This window comes from Bombus terrestris, chromosome 5 (genome assembly GCF_910591885.1).
Source record: "Bombus terrestris chromosome 5, iyBomTerr1.2, whole genome shotgun sequence".
NCBI lineage: Eukaryota > Metazoa > Arthropoda > Insecta > Hymenoptera > Apidae > Bombus > Bombus terrestris.
This window is the reverse complement of record NC_063273.1, coordinates 6,502,499-6,521,306: the sequence shown is the minus strand read 5'-3', so window position 1 is coordinate 6,521,306 and position 18,808 is coordinate 6,502,499. Positions and strand designations below refer to the sequence as shown.

The 18,808-nt window shown below is 45.0% G+C and overlaps 1 protein-coding gene across 2 annotated transcripts in view; it reads left to right on the top strand.

The window, feature by feature from the left end:
- Positions 1-18,808, top strand: part of LOC100644013 (neprilysin-1) — a 74,222-nt gene that overhangs the window by 23,627 nt on the left and 31,787 nt on the right. For both annotated transcript variants that reach the window (XM_020863260.2, XM_020863259.2), the window contains exons 5-6: positions 1,908-2,015; positions 16,706-16,920. In XM_020863260.2, the coding sequence (XP_020718919.2) occupies positions 1,908-2,015; positions 16,706-16,920 (323 nt within the window). The remainder of the gene's footprint in view (positions 1-1,907; positions 2,016-16,705; positions 16,921-18,808) is intronic.

The following is an 18,808-nucleotide window of genomic DNA, read 5'->3' as shown; positions in this document are numbered from 1 at the left end:
CGCGGTCTTATCTCCCGCGGAATTGACACGTTTCGAAGGAATTATCAATCGAAAGTTTCTTTGGATCTTCATCCCATTTCTTGTAGAAATTCAATCATCGTCGAGTTTAACCATTGTAAACTTCAAAGGGATGGAAAAAGCGTATCCGAGTCTGTGAAAACGTGGTAATCGTCGAATAAACGACTCGTAAATTCGATTCGTAAAAGTAAGGCGAAAGATCGTCTTTGGCGACACCTCCTTCGATTCACGACGTTATCGTCCGCCAAAGTCCATTGTTCGATCATGGAAAATCTCGCGAGACAGAGAATAAAAGAAGGGAGAAGTGGAAACGGAAAAGATGGATGGAGTTTATAGAAACGAGTTGAAAAATGGCCAAGGATCGCAAGGACGGTAACGATTGGCCGGCGAATATGCGCAATGCAAAGCGCGAAGCAATAAAAGCTCATAAAGTGGAAATAAAGTGGGAACGAAGAGAAGACGTGGAAGTCGAGGACGTCCCGTAGGAGGTCAGCAAAGGCCTCACGGAAGGCCGGATCGGCCACTCGGTTGGCCGTACTATAAATATTTCATGTTAATCGATATACGTGCACACGGAAGTGTGTCATGCACGTTGTCCCATGACTCGACACAATGCTCCACATACGGACTACGATCGTTGGTCGAACGACCTCGACGAACGGAGGAAGTCGAACGTTCGCCTCGTCGCTCGCCATCGTTCCCGTTTCTTCTTCCTTTTCTTCTCCATTGCACGTTCGGCTCTCGGTGATTTACTAGTAGTCGGTCTGAAATGCTATCATAAATCGATCTGCAGAAGTATAAAATTGTAAGTATAAAAATCGTTGAATTCGAAGAAAAGGAAAGAATTTTGAATCGACGGTTGATTTTAATTAAAACGATAGGTGGAATGCTTGGTATAATACTGAAAATTTATCTCCATAAATGTCAGCTCACCAGATTCCCGAATCCTTTCGGTGTGCGTCTGTCTTCGTTAGAATGCGAACTTACGCTTTTAGCACGAACCTACAGCGACTCTATTTTTCTTTAGTTTTATTAACCGCTCCGACTACTGTAACGCCGGCTTTTAAAACGGAACGAATCCTCGTTCGATCTATTTCGGCGGAGACAACCTCCTCAATCGCTTTTAGCGATATCCAAGCGAACCTTTGCCATTTCCGAACTTTGAATGGCCGAGTCGTGGTATATTCGGCCGGAGTGTCGGTCGAGGTTTGCGTCGATCTTTTTATAGAGCAATGAATCCGTGATTTATATTTGCTCGTGCCACGGTGCATCTGCAGCGACGAAAAATATTTCGGTACAAAGAGTTCGCGTGCACTCGGGAAACATTCGGTTCTTTCGCGATGCTATATTCCGTTTCTCGACGATTGTCTACCATTTTTATCGTTTCACCCTACTGTGCGTTTGAAACATTTCGAAGAATTTACTCGCGATTTCGTATTTCCTTTAACCCTACGATCTTCTCTATCGATTCTTTCACTTCTTTCTTAACCTTTCCTTAAGTTCGAGGGAAATAGGGAAGAACTTTTGTTCCAATTTTCTATCGAACTTTTCCTCAAAGTATCGTGTCTTTTCGCTCGGTGAAACAAATACCAGATGAGATATAAAAATTTGAAGCATTCTACGGGATTACGAAGTTTGTTAACTTTCGAAATAAGAATCGCTGTCGATGTGTATAATTTCGTGTTTCAACTCTACGCGTAAAAATATTTTCACTGCGTTAAGATTCTTTTAGGACATGAACATTCAAGTAGAGTAGCACCGCTAAACGTCTTACATTTCCCAACGAAAATTATATTGTGAATTTACGAAAAGTGCCTCGTAGCGATCGACCGAATTCCAGCCCCGTATTCGACCTATTTAATAATTAACGCGTTTTTAACATTTCTCAGAGCTGCTGGGGAACAGGACGGGCCACATGGTGGGCGTGTTCGAGAAGCTGGGCCAGTTTTACAACGGTTGCTTGGAATTCAAGGAGAAACCGGTGAATTTTACACCCGGTAAGTGGATCCTGAACCCGTCGATCGATACGGCGACGGCAGAGGCGACTTTCCATTTGAAAGAGATACGCGTGACAGACAAATGCAGTGTCGTTACCGGAAATAACGCCAAGGCGTCGTTGCGTCCATGTTAACGACGCCGTTTCCGCGGACGATGCGTCACATTCGCGTCTCTTCGCTCGCGACGTCCTCACGCGATGAGAATGAAACCGGTGCGCCGTGTATCCGCGTCGCTGAATCGCATTTACACCAACGATCGCTCGTCACGCATCTTTCTGGCTTTCCATCTTCCGCCATGTACACACAACTATCACGTGCTTTCGACAAATCGTCGGTAATTACCTATGCAAATTAAGGTTTTTATAAACGCGACCAAATGGAACCTACACGCAGATATTTTATTTCAAACGTCTTATACACTCTGCGTATCATCCGCAATTCGATCAGTGCAATTTCAAATCGCGATACAATTACAGTAGTGTGGGATTTGTTTATTTATTTAGAATGGATTAAACAGGAAACGATGGTTACTTAACGCGAACTAAATACAGTATAACCAAGACAACTAAATAGTTAATTCACAACTCTCGTCAACACGGGCCCAACGCTCTCTTTCACGCGGACCATCCTCCTCGACAACACTCTGACTTCTCAACTCACACTGTCTGTTAATTCGTCTTTCTCCCTTAAGCATCCCTTTGTCTTGTCTCATAGCCTCACCACGTACGTGTTCCGCAATCGTCCATGGCCATGGTCACATAGATCTTTTTTCCGCGTAACTATTCTACCGAAGAACCGACGACACATTGATGGACCTGTCGGCACTTAGGCTTTCTCGCAACATTGTTTACCGTTCAGCAGATATTTCATAGGCCATTCGTCCACGATACTACAGTAGCAAATATAAGATATCGTAAGTTGCGAGCTAGCCCGCGTCGCAAGATCTTATTAAATCTCAAAGAAAGAACGGAGGAAGACGCCATAAATTTTAGCGCAAAGGTGCACGTGTTGCGTTTCGTGCCGCATCGTACGCGACACGTAGTGCGGCAACGTAGCCATGATATATCTGTCGCGACGTTCATTCATATATTCAATCGCCGACACAGATGTTCCATTCTTTGGCCTCTTTTCCTCGCTCTTCTATTTCCTTCCTCTCTCTCTCACTCTCTCTTCGGAGAATCCCCGAGGCCGAGCTTTCACGGTTCGACGCTGATCGATTATTCATACGCACGGGAATCACGAAACTCTCGCGGCCGATAAAACGAGCATTTTCGATCACGGATCGAACTCGAACGACCGTCGCCGATTCTGCAAATAATACGCGTGTACATGCACCGATGTATCGTGCAACGCGTAATATTTATGAACGGCGCGGTGGGAATATTTTATGCGATTTACGTCACATCGAGGCTTCCTCGCGAAATAAATGTTTTGTTAACGTTTCTCAGCCATTTGTTTCCCGTTCGCCCGGACCACGACGATTTTCACCCGTTGGAAGTTTCTTTCTCGCCAACGATACGACACTCGAAACGTTCGTCTTTATCGAGAAGCACGATGATGGCGTGCTACGTCGTCGGAAATTATTTGCTCGTACCGTAACGTTCTCGACTTTCCATCGTAAGAAAAGTGCATGTTCAACGATACGTTTGTTGGTTTCGCATCGTAAGGAATATTATTTGTCAGAAATTTGTACGATAGCGAAGGTTTCGCTTTTGCCTCCGGGTTCCTTTTCCACGAAGCGGTACGAATAAACAGGGAAATTGGAATCGCAGATGTGGGCGATTGCGACGGCAACTTTCGGTAGACACTTGGATAGCGATCGACGCCGGATATTATTGACTCCTACCGTTTCCTTCTTGCCGACTCTTTTTATGTATAGATATAGAATTAATAGCAACTAGAATCGACGAGTATTAAATTACGTATTTCGTTTTACGAGACGTCGTTTCCGATTCAGCGATGGATGAAGCTCGATAAAACGGTACTACGTACGATATTAACTCCACTGTGTTGCGTGTTATTGAGTACTTCATGCCACGTCGAACTTCAATAATCAGAGGTTTGTAACGAAATATGAATGCTGTGACACGTTGTGTCCCTTTCACCGTGTCCAGAGTAAAGCAAACCCAATAAAACAGTACATAACTATGCTATTAACTGGACAATGTCAGATATCGTCGACTCGTACTACTGTCCCCCCCTGTCAAACTAAAAGCGCAGATGTCGTAACAAAATACGAATTCACTGGCACGTTGTATCCTCTTCACTACGTTCGGCGTATAAACAAACTGAATGAAACATCACAACTATGTTCTTAATTCAACGATGTCCGATATCGTTGACTCGTATTACTTGATGCAAAGTTCGAAAAGCAAAATATCGTGACAAAATATGAATGCACACGCGTATATTACACGCTCGACCGTGTTCCAATTGGAAACAAACTGAATGAAACGGTACAACCATGCCATTACCTTGTCAGCGTCAGATATCATTGACTCGTACTACTCAATTCTTGGTCAAACCTTGAAAGCGAAACAGTGGCGATAAAATACGAATGCGACGACACGTCGTGCCTTTTCCATTGTGCTACGAGTATACGAATACTTGGCAAAAGGATACCTAGAAGCTTGCAGAACGACAGACCGCGTTTGTTAAATTCCATTGAATCGCGCGCGCGTCTTTAAAACTCGCGGCGGCGGAGAGGATCGAGGGACGTCGCGGTTCGTCCGGTTTTTCGTTCACTCGTCGACGACAATGGATCCAGCGAGACACGCGCGACTCCGTCGCTCAAACAATAACGAAGAATTCGTCGGAACAGTTCGCGCGAGAAAGGCTGGTGCGGCGAGGGATCGCCGTGAAAGGGAAGAGGGCATTTTCCGATGGCGGTCGCTAATGCTTCCTCGCGTTCTCATCTTTTCTCGTATTATGATGCGGCGGTGAGAAAGATATTACGCCGGAGAAAGAAAAAATCGTATGATGGAAGGAGAAATAACTCGGTGATGGAAGACAGAGTTAGCGGTGGTAGCGAGTTGTAACGGTGGTGAGAGCAAAGAATTACGGGAATGCGATGCGTGAAAAATAAGCGAAGAAGGGCGACGTATGTGAGACTATTCTGTAGCGAACCTCGAAGACCATATCTCGTTGACTCTTTAGAATTGACTTTATCTTTTCGTATCTGTTGAAGTGATCACCACTTCTAAGAAAACTCTACATCTGGTCTTCTTAGTTTCCTCAAGCATGAAGCCATCGACAGCGTATAGACAATAGACTGGGACGAAGGCAGACCATAGACAATAGACAGGTGACGATGGCTTCGGGATTTTCAGTTATAGGGTAGCACTGCTAGCGTGCGGATCGGGACCAGCTCAAATTATATTCCTACTTGTACTTACACTTCTGTATTAAAATATACTTTCTACTTTACAATTTATCCACGCGTTCCTCTATGCATACATCTAATAACCTCAACAGCATCGGACAATGAACGATTGTACTGTCGATGCAGTTTTACATTCTATCGAAGGAATTAGGAACGATCCGACAGTCATAATTGAATTACTTGGTCATACGTTACAATGGTGAAACAGAAGACCATATCTCGTTGACTCTCCAGAATTGACTTTACCCTTTTGCATCGGACAATGAACGATTGTACTGTCGATGGAGTTTTACATTCTACCGAAGGAATTAGGAACGACCCGACAGTCATAATTGAATTACTTGGTCATACGTTACAATGGTGAAACAGAAGACCATATCTCGTTGACTCTCCAGAATTGACTTTACCCTTTTGCATCGGACAATGAACGATTGTACTGTCGATGGAGTTTTACATTCTACCGAAGGAATTAGGAACGATCCGACTGTCATAATTGAATTACTTGGTCATACGTTACAATGGTGAAACAGAAGACCATATCTCGTTGACTCTCCAGAATTGACTTTATCCTTTTGCATCGGACAATGAACGATTGTACTGTCGATGGAGTTTTACATTCTAGCAAAGGAATTAGAAACGAGCCGACTGTCGTTGTCGTATTACTTAAAACAGAATGGGTCTCGAAATTGTATAGCAAATCGTATAATCGTATGATCGTGTAACAAAGATATAAAATAATTCTCGAGAAGTATACGTAGATAGTTGGATATGTGACTTTAGAATTATCACGATGTTACTAAATCGAGTGAAACCAACGAATATCTGACTGTGATAATTATATCTACTTTGTTAACGATACAGTAATTTAGTAAAACTAAAGGTTCCGGCTACCACATCTTCGAGTGGGCGTTTCCCATGGACCAAGCGGTTGGCTATTATTTACGCTGAAATTTTCGTGCAGTTTCCCTAATCCAGCAGATTCCCTCTTTTCCCTAAGGAAATTCATTTCTCCGAAGAAAGGGTTAATTGTAAGCACGGAATAGGGTCGAGTTTCAGATAAAATTTATCTCCCGACCAAAGTCTCGGGGTCACGAGGATCAATCGAAAACTTTTCGCTGATGTAAAAAGTGGGCGATTCGACTCGGAGAAGAGAAGAGAAGAGAAGAGGCAGGTTGGTCGTGACTCTCGCGTCACTGCGATACGACCGCATGCTTTAACCCAGAAAGTCAATGTAGGCGGTCTAAGAATAGAAGCAAGGCAATGTCGGGTACGGTGGAGCCGATACCGTACGGCCGACAGTGCGATTAATCAATCAGTATCGGCGCCAAATCGGCGGCCAGCGGCATTAATCAGAGATGAATTCGACGGAGCCTCGTTTCGTCGAAATATCACGGCGATACTCGCTATCGTTGCTGTTGTCGAAGCGATCGCGACAATACAATACTTCTTTTTGCTCCAGTATGATTCATGGTACTGGTATTTACGAGCTTCAAAGGGAAACATAACGCTAGAATGGTCAACCATGGTCCAGAGACGATTCTTTCATACGCTACGGTATTACGGTAACGGTAGTTTCTGCGATACACATTCGCACTATTTACGGCCGAAGAGAGGTTCTTGGTTAGAATGGGATAATTGTGACGTGACGCGAGATGCGTACGCAAAGCGACGTGACGAGAACCTGTTGGCTACGCTCTGGGAACCTGTCCCATAGCACCGATTGTTTGCTCGAAAATATACCGACAGTCGTTGAAAGCGATCGATTCGATCGCTAGCGTAGAATATTTGATTAAAACGTGATTGCAGCGACCGCTGTTAAACTCCGACGAAACTGATTTCGCTCGTTTACACTACACTTATTTCGATCAGATTTGTGGAGCGATCGCGTTGCAAATCTTCATGGAACTGTGAGCCACGGTAAATTGACATGACTCTTTTAGGAACAGTACTCGTATCGTTTCGATCGAACAACGAAGGAAGAAACGAGGAACGAGGCAGATGAACAGAGGTAGAGAGAATCCTCTTATCGTTTCATAATGCAACGTGGAACGTATGGCCACGTGCTTCTTCCCGGGAATCCCCTAGCGACCTATCATTCAATTCTACGTTAGCTTCTTAAAGCTGGATCGATAGCGGTTATATAATCGATGCCTGATACCCTTCGTGACCGTGTTTGCCTGAAAAACACGGCCCTCCGATCATTTCCGGTTTTCCGCTGGAAATCGATCGCAGCTGCGATTTTTACAAAGACCAAGGGACGAATTCGCAGCGTCTCTGTCCATTGCTTCGCTCGTGAAATCTCGTTACCTATCCACTTGTACTCGCGTATCACGAAAACTTGGATGAAGGACTTTGGCTTCCGTTTGTTCTCGTTTCGTTCTGAAAGTCGTTGCTCTCGTCTGATTATTCGGAACGACGATCGAAACAGAGCTTGTTTCACCACGGTCTCGCATATCCCATGGAAACACGCTTCAAGGCCGTTGTCATCACGGTGCACCGCGATAATGCGGACCCTGGAAATTGGTGGAGCTGGTCTAAAGCGGGAAACAAAAAGCCGGCGGTTCGCTTTGTGTAGGAAAAATGTACTCGTTCGCCATCCTCGCCGCGGTGCATCGAGTTCATTCAACGTTAATTGACTGTTAAGCCGGCCGTCGATGAATCGCGTTGCTCTCTCGGCTCGGGAGTTCTTCTGAAACGAGTACGCGTACGATCATCCGTTTCACTGGATCGCCGTGAATTATTTGTGGTTGTCTCTCTAATCGACAAATTGTTCGCAACGTTACAAAATCCTAGTCTTTCGAAATCCTAGATAAAACGTCTCAGAAAAATATGTAGCGGCACTTGGGCTAAAGAACAATTCGAATCATGTTGTTGCTTTGCTTCGGAGTATCAACATAGTTAGGATATACATAATGTAATAATAAACAAACTGCTGACCAAAATCCCTGACCAGTATAAATAAACGAATTTTATTAGCGATCAATACGCAGTCTTTGGCAAATTGGTATTTTAGTATCGAGCTCTAGTATCGAGAGTTGGTTCTGAATTATATTTATAATATTTGAAAATATATTTGACGATTTCAAAACCAAGTAATCTCGTCATTTAAACAACAACTCAACCAACCATCCCCCGCAAATATAAAACCGTAAGTTATTAGCAGAGTATAAATGTTCACGCGGTTTCATCTCTTCACGAACGTGGCTGAAAAAATGAAATCTAAATCTAGTTCGGCTGTTTCATAGGTATATATCCGTGGATTACTCTATCTTTTAATTCCTCATAAACGAATAAATACCCGCGCTTCACACATTGCACGAACGCACTGCGCGTTTTCTTATCAGAAAATTGCAAAAATATATCACGGCAGGGACGTGAAGCGCGATATTTCGTTGGAGGCCAGGTACGGCTTTAATTTCTGACCGCGTGTCAACGCGGATTTAATTGAACGCCAGAATTTCAGCTGTGTGCCGGCCGCGGTTGTAGTGCTGCGGCCTGCTCGGTTGTGGTTCGTTTCCAGAGGACCTGGCGTCAGACCACGCGTCGACAGCGATCGCTGACAAAAAATTCTTTACCATAATTGAAACTCGCGCAAAAAAGCCATCGGCAGGAGGAAAAACAGAGAGACGGTGAAGGTGGGAGGAAAAAAGGTACAGCGCGATAGAGATGGAACTGATGGCGATCGATTAGCTTGTCGGCGAAACAGTACAGAGGCGATCCCTTTTTTTCTAGCGACGCCCGCGGCTGGTTTTCGGGCTTGATTCGAGGATTATGCTCCGCGTGCGAGCATTCTCCGAGCGTATGCGGCGTTTGGGGTGGACAGTTTGCCAGCGGTCAGCACGCTGCCTTTTTATCGCCCCGCGATTTGCATTTCAGTGACATCGCGCGTGAAACGGTCGAAACAAATTTTTCCCTTCGCCGCGGGGATTTCCAACCTTTCGACGCCGTGGCTTTTGGTAATTCTGATCGATGGCGCGTCCACCTGACCGCGATTTATGCGCTGGATCGCGTGGAATTTTTTCAAAAGTAAAAAGAAATTCATTCGTTCGGTTGCGCTTATTTATGGTTGGACACGGGCTCGGAAGAAAAGTGGCTGTCACGAATTAATATAGATACAGTGGATCGTCGTTGATATGAATCTATCGAGGTTTCGAGAGGTACACTGGATTCCTGTTTATTCTGTTTTTGTTTTCACCGATCATATTTTTGTTCGGATGAAAACAAATGACCAGGCGAAAGATGATCGTCACGTTCCATTATCGTTCTTCGACCGTTAAAACGCGTTTTAACGAAGATATTACGAGGTTATTAATATCGAACAGAGAACGATGGATAAATTTCTAAAAGCTATCGATTCCTACGAAATACCGCAAGCATTTTTATTTTCCGTGACCAAGTAGCTTGCGCTTTGCCAGTTAACATCAATTTCAACCCTGACTGATGAGATTAGATCTCCTGATTCGGCCGTCGCTATTAAATAACTCAACTCCTGTAACGTACAGCCATTCGTTCGACTCGGCCACGGTGCAATCGAGCTTGGTATCGTCGTGAAAATTGCTCGTGTAAATGACTTCTAATCGAGACGATCGAAACGACACCGGCACGAAGCTCGGTAACGTGGCTGACAATCAGCCGGATAATAATGTCAGCGGCGGATTAGCTTGGTCGCAGTTGGCCATGTGCGGACGGGCGCGTAATTAATCGCGAGACAATTAGTGGATATTACGCCTGGTTGGTTGGTGCGTGTGCGCGTACCCGTGTGTGCACGTGTACGCGAGCAGTCGCTGCTCGTTTGCGAGTCTCCGACAACGGAGAACGGTTCAGGTTGCTCGCTACTATCGGATGTTGGAAACAACGATGATTAGTCCGTAGTATCGAGCACAACCTTGGACGACTGCCTTTTATACCGCAGCGATTGATAAAAATAGTTGACGGGCTATCGATCACGCGACAGTCGGAAACGACTACTGGAACCAGGCTGGTTCGTCGAACGTCTTCCACTACGCTTCCAATACTTTTTCCAACGTGGAATGATTAGCTGGTGCTCGTTTCGAGGAAATGAATCGTAAATCCAGCGAACGTGTTCTTGGAATAACCGTGCGTTTAAAGCGGTTCGGAGCTTCGTCGAGTATATCGCTCGCGGGCCGTCTTAATAATTCTACAGAACCTTGAAAGTTTTCAGAGCATAAAGTTGAAGTCGCGTCGGTAACGGCAGCAGTCGTATCTATCAGCTCGAAGGAATAATAAAATCGAGCGGAATAATAAAGCAATAACTATAATCCTTCCGACGAAAACCTTGCTACGAGACTTTCCAGACTCTTTAGAGATGGACGAGCGTAAAAATCATCGACCGTTTTAAATGTTCAGGTACTGGCGTGCGCTCTCTCGAAACGTGGCTGACGCGCTTAATCGCTCAAGGGGTTGGAAACACCCCCGATGCGTAATTATGCGGACGAATGCGCATCTGATGACGTCATTGGCCGCGCGATGGGTCCTTGAGGTAGTTTTTCAAGCTCTCAGTCGCGATGCAAAGATGGTAAAAAGACGACGATGGTTTTTGCGCAGCGGAGCCGATCGCGTGCGTACGGCGTCGATAACGGCGACACGGTGAACCCCGAGGAAAAAAGGCGTACACGCATGCTATGGAGCCAAGGGGAACGACGAGGCGAAAACACGAGTTCGCGTGCGTCTTGCCAACGGGGGTCACGATCTGTGACCCACTTTCGTCTCCGCGTCGACCGCGTGCTCGACATTCGATCCTCTTCGAAGGAAGGCCGCGATATTCGTGTTCGCGCGAACTCGCATTACCGGTAGAGTCGAACGTTTTCCGTGAAGATGTCTTTCACATCCTTTGCCGACATTATTTTAGGAGGCGGTCGTATGGTTCCTCTGCTCTTTTCTATACGATTGTTGCCAGGCGCCACTATCGCCAACGACTTTAGTCACCCTTTCTCTCTGCCCTTTGCTATAGGAGCAGCCTCTGTTTTGGACGTTACAATGGCTCTCGGTAACACGATAGCTTTCCCCTATGCTTTCGTCTCTCCATGGATTTCATTCTCAAGTGCTCGCAACAAGCTTTGATACTCTACGAACTTTCATCGGAGTTTCGAACGTTCAAGTAGAGAAATTTCCTTATTTGGAGAATTTGTAATCGTAGCGCACTTTCAGGGAACAAGTTCCATCGTAGAAACGTTCGCCGTTCGTTCGATGTTGATTTAACTGTGGCCTCATTATAGCAATTGCGGCTAATAGGCTGCCATTAGTTCGAACTTGGGTCTTTCGCGGTCGCAGTCAAGGTTCTTGCTCGCGTTAATAAAGTTCGCCTCGTGTATTCCATACGTTTCCGATATTTTCGCAATACGCACGCCAAATTCTATCGTACTTTGTATAGGCGGCAACGTTCCCCTTTACGCCACTGTTGCAGTAGTTGCCATAGCGAGAGCTACAAACTTTGAAAGTAGTACGTCGGCGGTATTGTTTCGAAGGAAACGTTTTCTATTTTAAGATAGACACGGTTATTATTCCGAGCCAGACGATCGAGTAGTTTCCTCTGTTCTGGATACGCGGCACGGTGGAGCGCGAAAAATCGATTATTAGCTTGCCACCTGTACCCTGCGTTCCATGCGCACGATAGACGATCCATTACCCAATTAACGAGGGAAGATTAATCGCAGCACAGGCATAGTTAACGGCAGGATAGCCGCTGGCGAATAAGAAAAGGACGAAAACGAGCGCGTCGCGAGTCGAAAGTCGCCAAGGGTGTCAAGGTTGGGCAATTTGGCCTCGGGCTACGTCCGCAGGATGATTTACTTGTCCGCCTGGTCGAGAAACTATTCGGTGTTGGATGTCGCGAGGAAACTATGCTCCGATTCGAACTTTGTTCTGTTGCATTCAATCCTAGCTATTCTCCCTATCCGTCGAACTTGGCTGAACGAGTCTGCAACTTTTTCACACGATTTATTTTATTATTTATTCCACCGTGTCGTGTTCCACGCGGTTACGAATTTTTCCTCCTTCGTCCAACCATATTTCGTTTATTTGCTTTATTTACCAGTTTCAACCGAGTATCACGATACAAGAGCCAGTTATTCTCGAAGCAGATTGTCTGCAATTGACGGCGCAGCCAGAGAATGGATTCATTCCATACACAAAACTATATATCCTGGGGTCGCTCGCACGATCATTTACTATCTGCTTGTACGAGTTGTATAGTTTCACTAATGGTATTCGTTTAATTACGCTCTGGAAATAGAGTTGCAAAATCTAGCTAATGCGAGGTCAGTTTCGAAAGCGTCGGTGGACAACCTGAAACTGGACCTGAACCTGATTCAGTGAAACGTACGGTGTATGAGAATATTCAATCCCATCGATGTTCAAGTAAATTATATAAGAAATGTAGTTTGCGGAAAGAGAAAAAGCATTGGGCGCGAAATACTGGCAGCGTGACAGAGCGAAGAAAAAGCAAGGTACCAAAGTGCTTCTATATATAGACGCCATCGAGGTACATTAGAGAGTTAGAGTCGACGAGCAGCTTTTTTTAACCCCCTGCGATGTTAATGCTCGACTCGGAATCGTGTCAAGGACAATCTCGATCGGTCGACACCGCCGTGACTTTTCTCGGCTCATTGGAAACGAGCACGATCCGGTCGTTCCGAGTATTTAGGTTTCAGCGCCTCTTGATCGACGAAAGAAAGATGGACGTATGAAAAGGACGTAATTTCATCCGCGACGGTGGATCGAGCGGTTTGGCACAAGTTTCTACGAAATATTTCATCGACAGAAGACAACACGGATGGAATGTTTCGCGTACGTTCGTATAGCAACCGGGCGAGTGTTCGTCAAAGTCGCTCTTGACGCGGAAGAGCACACTTTTCACTGAAAGCGGCAAGTTCGCGTCTCCTCGTTGCCGGAGAACTGAATGGAAAGGTTGAGAAGCGCAAAGCTCGAAGCTAGACGCGCGCCTCTGTGTACGTGTGCGATCCTTTTTCGCGCTTTCCTCGTTTCCAGCTGCACGATCGATTTCGTGCATTTTCCTCTTTATGGGAACCAGTTTTAATAGATCGCGTTACTCGTCGCCATAGCGGAAATGTTCCCATTTAATTTCTGTTTAGTTGTTTGTTCAAGCCTGTTTACCTTCTGTTTAGTAACGTTGATTACTTTGAAATAATTAAGAGAATAGTTAAGCAAGGGAGAGAAGAAACTAAATAATATAAGCACTGGAAATACATTATCTTTGGTAGATTGATCGAATCAAAAACCAATGAATATTGCTGCGCTATAATGTTGCAGAACTAAGAATAGTTTTCAAGCTTCGTACAAAGTCTCAAGAGTATGCCTCCACCATGACCTGCTTTCAACCTTTGTTTTCAATAATTCAAAGTTTCGCGCTGTTTGTAATATGCGGACGACGACTTCTGTACGTCGAAAGACAGAGAAAAGCGGCTTTCCATCGTCGACGTTGACGAAGTACGAGGAAATTAATTTAAAAATTCGTAGGTTGTTCGTAGGTTCTAATGTTGCCACTTTTTCCCTTCCTCGTGCGAGCCCCGTTAACGAGTTAATTTCCAGCTGCGCAACGTCGCCAGTTGGTCTCACTGGGTTCTGTTGTAATTAGAGGCATCTTAACGAGACATCGTGGCACGTATACTCGGCTTGGTTGTCGCGCGGCAGCCGAATCGAAAACGCGGCAGCCACGGAACGCCGAGTCCGCCGCACGATGGAAACAATCCGGAAGTTCCATTTCCGCAACCCACAGTCTTCCCCGATTTCCTCGGCATGGGAATTCAATCGAGATACGGCCAGCTATGGCTTGGAAATTATCCATGCCCGACCGGCTTAATTCACGCCGACGATCCTTCAGTCGTCCATCCGCAATGGCGCCATCCACCCTCGGAATTCGTCGCGTCACAATTAAATGCAAACCGATCGAGCAAAGATCCATTTTCATCCAAAGGAATTAGGGAAATGAGTTTGATATCTGTTCAAGGATTTTACGTGGGTGGGGAAAAGATACTAAATAGAGCGATGCTTGATACAAAGTTGAAATTGGATACAGCGTAGAATGGTTTGTAGCGATGCTTGTTTGGGACGAGAGAATTGGAAAGGGTATGTTGTATTCAAAGCTGAATAGTTGTGAATAGCAATAGTCGTGAGCAGATACTTGTACGAATGCATAACAGATGTTATACTTGTCCATCCATAATTATTTCAACGATAGGGAACATGCTGCTAATATCGTGGATCCGTAATATTTTGGAAAAAGGTACTGGCAGAAATCGGCAGCAAATTGGAGTTGTAATTAGATATGCAAAGGAAGAAACAAAGTGTCTTTCGTTTGAAGCTAATTTCATATAAAAATGTCTCTTGCTCCTTTCTGGAAAACGATTTGAAATTTGCCAGGTTACGATATTAGGTTACGATACTCCTTTTATAGGAAGCGTATTTCGTTTCTGCTACATTTTATTTCTGTTACATTCTATTCTTAAGAGACCTTATTTATATTTCTCGGTTGCATTTACATAACCAAGATTCTGTTTCTTGTTATTCTCAAAGGGTTGACATTCCGTATGGCCACAATTCCATAGGTTTCAGAATGTGAGAAATCAAAGTAGCAAAGTAAGAAACACTTGAAAGATTAAAAGTTGCGTAAGAACGGAACATGTTGAGTTATTTCGTAGCAGAGAAAAGTATGAATGACTAGAAGAGATTGGAGGGCGTATCGGGTGTAAAATAAAGGGAGGAATTTCGGGCGTCGATCGAAAGCAATCTGGCCGGCGTGTGCAGCTTGCGTCATGCAAAGATATAGATGTAACCGAATGGTCGGGGGCTTGGGGACAGAGAGGGGCTGTGGCTGGAGGACGCGGTGCTTGATGTCGATTTCGTATATGTAAGAGGGGTGCGCGCGCGATTGTTCGGTGCGATTGAAATCACGCGAAGCTTTACTTAACGGAGAACTTGCAGATTTCGAGAGCTCGGATATATTCACCGAGCCCCGGGTTCGCCCCTTGATGGCGCTTCGAATGGTTCCTCCAGGAAGGCGGACGGGGTGAGTTTGTGATCGAAATTCTTCACCGGTTATTCGGCCGTATAACGATTTCCCTATGTGAAACGTCGAAATAATAATAATAATAATAAAAAGAGAAGAGAAAAGAAGAATGAGAACAGGGACGAGTCCTTGGCAAAAGGCGGAGCTAAGAGCAGAAGTCTCTCGTTTGTCGTGATGACTTGGGACGAATAGAATCGGTCTCGTGCAGCGTATGTCTTTAAATGGAAATCAATTTTCAGCGGACGTAGCATCGAAGCCTAAGTTTACGGTGTTAAACTGCAAGACGAGAAATACGATTTCGCTAAACACGTTCCTTTCGATTTGCACGCTACGAAATAAATTATATTACGAATTGCGATCTCGCAGTCAGATTAATCGAGCCAATGATATTATAAGCGGCTGTATTATACCGAGATCGGTATCATTTGCCACACGCAAGCCTAACGCTACTGGCACTTTTCTCATTCCCTTGGAACCCGACTTCCGTTTGGCCGACGTGCGTTAATTCGAGTCATATGTCGCTATACTGTACGTAACGAGGAATTCAGCGCGACGTTAATCGACCGATAAGAGTCCGATGGAAGTGGTAACCAAGAACTAATAAAGTGGCAACCAACCTTCAACGATATAATCCACGGCAATTTAGAAACGTTCTCTCTTTTTATAGCACGATTGCAAAGATATCTGGAAATATTGGTTAAAAAGGTGTGCGAGGATCGTGGATTACTGCACCGAAGCTTGACAGCTTTTCGATAGCGGCGTATCTGTGAACCGAAGGTCGTCGTTGGTTCTCTCGCGTTAAACGAAGATCGTTAAACTCGATAATGGCGTTGTTGATCTTTACCGCGGATCCGGCGCGCGTGTCAAGCGACGTGTGCTGGGATTTCATTTATGGTTTATCGTTGCATTCATGTTGGACCGCGTAACGTTGATAAAGAAGGGATACGAAGGTCGGTGATGAAAAGTCTCTCGTAAAAAGAGGGAGGGAGGACATAGCGATATTTCAAGATTCGAACTTGATTCTCCGCTGAATACCGGTGTTCTCATTGTACGTGCTCGCCGAATCGACGCATCGATTTTTAAACGAAACCTCCGCTGGAACTCGTGTTTTTTTAGTCGCGTCTATTTTTTCCTTCCTATTTTCTCCTCCTTTCTCTGTTCGTTTTGTTACGGAGACACCGAATTCCCACGACGAATTCCACTCTACGACACGCTGCAGCTTCGCGAACCTCGTTAAAACTTGTTTACGATCGCTTGTTTCAGTTTACGAGCTTTTACGCGAACTCGGCGGCTATCTACCCCCGAAGAGCATCGCACCAGCCGACATTACGCCCCTAGTTTCGAGGCTATTGAGGGTGAACGGCGCCCCCCTCTTCGACTTCTTTGTCGATGTGGATCTTTACGATCGATCTAGGTCGTCCGTCTTCTTGGACCTGCCTACGAAACATCAAGAAGACGCGTTCTTCGCGGAGAACCCGGTGAGTGTTGCAGTTCATAATGTTAGAATTTATAGCGTGTACTGCGATGTAGCTGTTTAATTCTTAGTAGCAGATGTAGATAACTCGTTGTTTCTTGCAAAGATCGTAGATAAGTCTTAATTGTAAATTCTAGTGCATGGAAGCTTTCCTCTGACGACATTACGCGATAAATTAGAATGTTGGTAAACGCATTCTCGTAAAATCTGCTCGGCGATTAATATCGGCTAATTAATTTATTAACCAAAGGAACGTTCTAGTCTAAAGACGCTATCGAGAGCCGATCCAAAAGTTATCGAGCTCGTAGTTACGCACGATGCTCGTTGCGTTATCTACGAGTTCTATCCAACTTATTTTTCTATATCTCGCTCGCATAACAAGCTTCGCTATTCCTACGTGGTTCTCGCCGCCATTACGCCAACCAGGATTCCTATCCTGCATTTTCTCAGCCGCGCAACAACATTTTCGCTGCGTAATCTGCCTAATCTCGCAGCGTCCATCGATTTCGCAGGAAATTAACGAGCGGGATCGCCGCGTTTGCTTGCGCTATCGAGACTCCAGGGACGAATACTTCTCGGTCGGGCTAATTGATTGCGCGATTAAGCGGAGGAACGTCGGTTAATTCCTCAAGCAAATGTGTGGCGAGTTCCGGCGCGAGCATAAATCCTCTTCACGGTTTCGGAAAATGCGATTGTTCGTGCCCGAGATCGGCTGCGACACTTTTATTATTTTAGTCGACGTGCTCGCGACGTTTTGGGTGAAAAATACAGGAGAAACGTCTTCGTTATACGGTGGAACCGTTTAATACCAGGCTTATCGCCTATTTGACAGCATAAGTCTGTGCATATGGCGCTTGGCTTTGAAAATCGATCGAAGGTTGGATCCAAGCTCTCGCGTTGTTTCTTCTCGAATGAGCGCACGAAAGCTGTGACTAAATAGTGTACTTTAATCGTCTATAAATTAATTATCGAAACATAAGCTCGTTAACATCGTGTACTCGAGGCAGCTGCGGTTGCAAATTTCAGTATGTATTTTTTATATCGAACGAGGAACTGGCTACACGTCCGTTAACGGCAACGTATTTTCCTGACGATGCGATGGCAGCTAGTCCGCCGTTATTTAACCTTATCATAATTTATGACGGCTCAGTGAAAGCTTTGGCATACGCGGCAGGTAGCTTGAGCGAGTGTTTGGAAAGTCGATAGCAGGCTACTCAAAGTCACCGAGCTACGTGCGGGCTACGAGTGTGTAAGGTGTCGACGATATGATTGTTCAGAGGATGCGGCAGATAGTTTGCTAATGGCGAGCGATACGGCGTTGCATAGCCAAGCAACAGAGACCTTGTTTTTAAAGGATTTAGCCACGGAGTGCGAAAGACACTGATGCCTCTTGGTAAGCGGACTGTGAGGGATCGCACAAGGCACTTACCTTGGAATCTCAAAAGAGCGGAGCAACCCATAAAAATGTCTAACACGTGTGTCGGGCAGAGTGAACCGTATGGGTCTATAGAGATTTTATGAAAAAGCAACGTTCAAAATCGATCATTGATGATCCCTTTTTCGCAACGGGTACAAGCTAGTGAATTGAAAGTAACTGTAGCGTGACTAAAACGAACGCTCTCAACGATGTACCTAACTAACGATGATCAACTGATTTCCTTTCCATCGTATCACTTCTATATTAAGTTTGCAGATTAAAAGAATTTGTCCACCTTTAAAGCATCGTACTTCCACTCTCATAATATTAAAAACGATCAACTATATATCAACTCGATATTCTATGCGACAAGGCCAGGGATTACGAATAATTCTGGTGAGTTAATTTGTAATTAACGGCAGGAAAAGGTTCCGGTGTATGATGGTGTCTGCGAAAGTTCGCAAAGCTTCCGAAA